The sequence below is a fragment of the Montipora foliosa genome, chromosome 8 (assembly GCF_036669935.1).
Source record: "Montipora foliosa isolate CH-2021 chromosome 8, ASM3666993v2, whole genome shotgun sequence".
Classification (NCBI taxonomy): domain Eukaryota; kingdom Metazoa; phylum Cnidaria; class Anthozoa; order Scleractinia; family Acroporidae; genus Montipora; species Montipora foliosa.
Genome location: NC_090876.1, coordinates 21,520,372 through 21,522,871, shown reverse-complemented (window position 1 = coordinate 21,522,871; position 2,500 = coordinate 21,520,372). Strand labels below are relative to the sequence as shown.

At 42.2% G+C, this 2,500-nt stretch overlaps 1 protein-coding gene across 1 annotated transcript in view; it reads left to right on the top strand.

The window, feature by feature from the left end:
• Positions 1-2,500, top strand: part of LOC137968993 (kinesin-like protein KIF28) — a 40,033-nt gene that overhangs the window by 7,639 nt on the left and 29,894 nt on the right. The window contains exon 6 of the mRNA XM_068815501.1: positions 211-289. Within this exon, the coding sequence (XP_068671602.1) occupies positions 211-289 (79 nt within the window). The remainder of the gene's footprint in view (positions 1-210; positions 290-2,500) is intronic.

The following is a 2,500-nucleotide window of genomic DNA, read 5'->3' as shown; positions in this document are numbered from 1 at the left end:
AGCATATCAGACGTCATTTCAGTTTGACAAATGACATCCGTTGGACGAGTTGAGAAAAGTAGCGTTTGTGCAGTCTATTGTGTAAGAATGAAGGCGTATGTCTTTCTTTCTAATCGTCAAGGCGATGATCGAAAAATCTTAACGCGAAGTTTACTTACTATAGGAGAGTCATGTCCATGTAATTGTCCTGTTTTAATCCTTGTGTTGCAGGTGCGAGATCTGTTAAACCCAGCAAGTAACAAGAAAGGAGGGCTTAAAGTCAGGCAACACCCTGCAAAGGGCTTTTACGGTAACGCGTTCAATTGCATGTAGATTTATGTACGGGTAGAAATGATGACCCTGTGGTTACGCTCGTATCCTAAGTTCGTATGTCGGCTGAGTTTCAGTCGATCTCAATCTTACTCTGGGGTTTTTTTTACCGGGCATTACGGTTTTCCTCCCACAGCAAAATCGATTCCCAGCTTATTCCATCTGGCTGTGGTGCTGAGCTCTGAGGTCATGCATTGGTCGTATTTAGGGAATTTTGTTGTTTCGATGTCCTTGCCTACCCGGCTGCACAGCTTGTTCAGTGTGACCTCGTTGAGCTGCGGCCTTAACGATTCAGTCTCTGGCTGCGAGAAAGGGAGTCGTCTAGCAAGCCAGATTCTAAGCCAGATATTACAAACACCGCTCTTAAAAGCTATGAAGCCATCCATGTCCATCACGCACAAACTGATCTTGGCCTATTAAGGTGATTCCTCTGTATTGCACTGCGCATCCAGTACTGCGCATACGGTGTGTCAATAATTATAAATTGGTCAAATTTGTAACATTGTAAATATGGTGTAAGTCGATCATACACGCTGAAACAGTTCTCAAAACACGTGAGAGAAGTTGTGAATGACCATAATTATTTGCGAATAAGCGCGTGCATTCCGAGAACATGGCAAATTTTGTTGTTTCGATCTCCTTGCATACGGCGAGAGCTACTGAAATTTAAATTGACCAATCACTGATATTCAGCGAGCGGGAAAAACTGTGCTATCCGACGGCACTTCAATTATTCGCAATTCAGCGCCAGAAAACCATTTAAAAGATTTTGTGGCAACGTTTTTGTCAATAAACTTTGGCGCCAAAACTGGGTTGCCAGCAAGCGGCGATTCAAACGTCAGCTGCCGTGCTTTGGCTGTTATTTGTGCTTTTTCTAACTAATTTAAGACGAATTCAGTCAATTATTTTCGAATAAAGTGTAAGAAGACGTCAAAACTGTTTTGATAATGAATTTATTTGTGTTAACTTCGCAAAAAGGGACTTTGATGGCGTCCTTTCGATAGGGTAGATTGAAAACAACGTCTTTTACGCACCGCGTGCACCGTTTCCAGTGAAGGGGCAAATGATTGACAGGACACCACAGTTTTGACTGCCGCGCGCACTGCGGGCGCGGGTTCCGTATGCACGGCTACGATAATCGAGATAAACAGCTACAATGGTGTTTTACTCTTAAACGAGCACAGTGACCTATATTTTTTATTTCATAATTTTGGTGTACAAGTTACCCCCCTTAAAACGAGAAAAAAAGATATAGCTAAAAGCCCTTTACCCAGGAATTTAAATTATGATCTTGAAAACAACGACTCAAAAACCGTTTTGAGTCGACGTCGGTTTAAGTTGAGTGATTTTTCCATAAACTATGTAAGACAGTGTTCCATATGCTCTAGACTTTCTACCTATCAGGTGTTTTTTCAAATGTTACTTTTAAGACCCTCTCGTTTAGCTACCGCAAAATGTACCGTGAGCCGATGAAATAACGCGCGTGATTAGTATCAGTACCGGCATCAATGGGGTAAGATTGGCCCATTATGTCTCTTAAGCAAGCACGGTGACATAGCTTTTTTATTGTATTTCTCCAAACAGGGATTAGTGGGGGAACATTCAGGGAAAGTTTCAAGAAAATCGTTCGACAACTTTTTTTTCTGAGGAATCACCTTAAAGGATCCCTACTGGACTGTACTGAAAATGATGCTTGTGGCAAGGTTTTCTACTTTTTATACCAATAATGCTCACCTTTGTGGCGTCGTCGTGGCTTAAACTCCCCAATGAAAAAGATAATTCGGTCCAAATACATTCTGGTCCCCAGAGCTCTCCGTTTCTTTTGGTCACGTGGGCTCTGGTCGCAACTAAAAATTCCAGGTTTTTCATTGGCTGATAAAAGTTGATGCGCAGAACGAATTAAAATAACAAGCACTTCGGATAACATTTTACTTCCGGCCCTCATGGTGGGAACAACTGGGAGATAAGCACACGTGGAAAGGCCTTTTTGGTGCTCTTTTGAAAGGATTAAATAATATCTTCTGAAATCCTTCGACCACGGCGAATTGAAAGAGCACTAGTTATTAGGGTCTTTAATCAAGGTATCATTATTGCCATGATTTTCCGATTATTGCAGCAGTCATTTCGCGTGGCAACAGTGCCCTCCGGGACTTGCAAGTAAAAAGCAATCACTGTTGCATCCGTGTCTCGG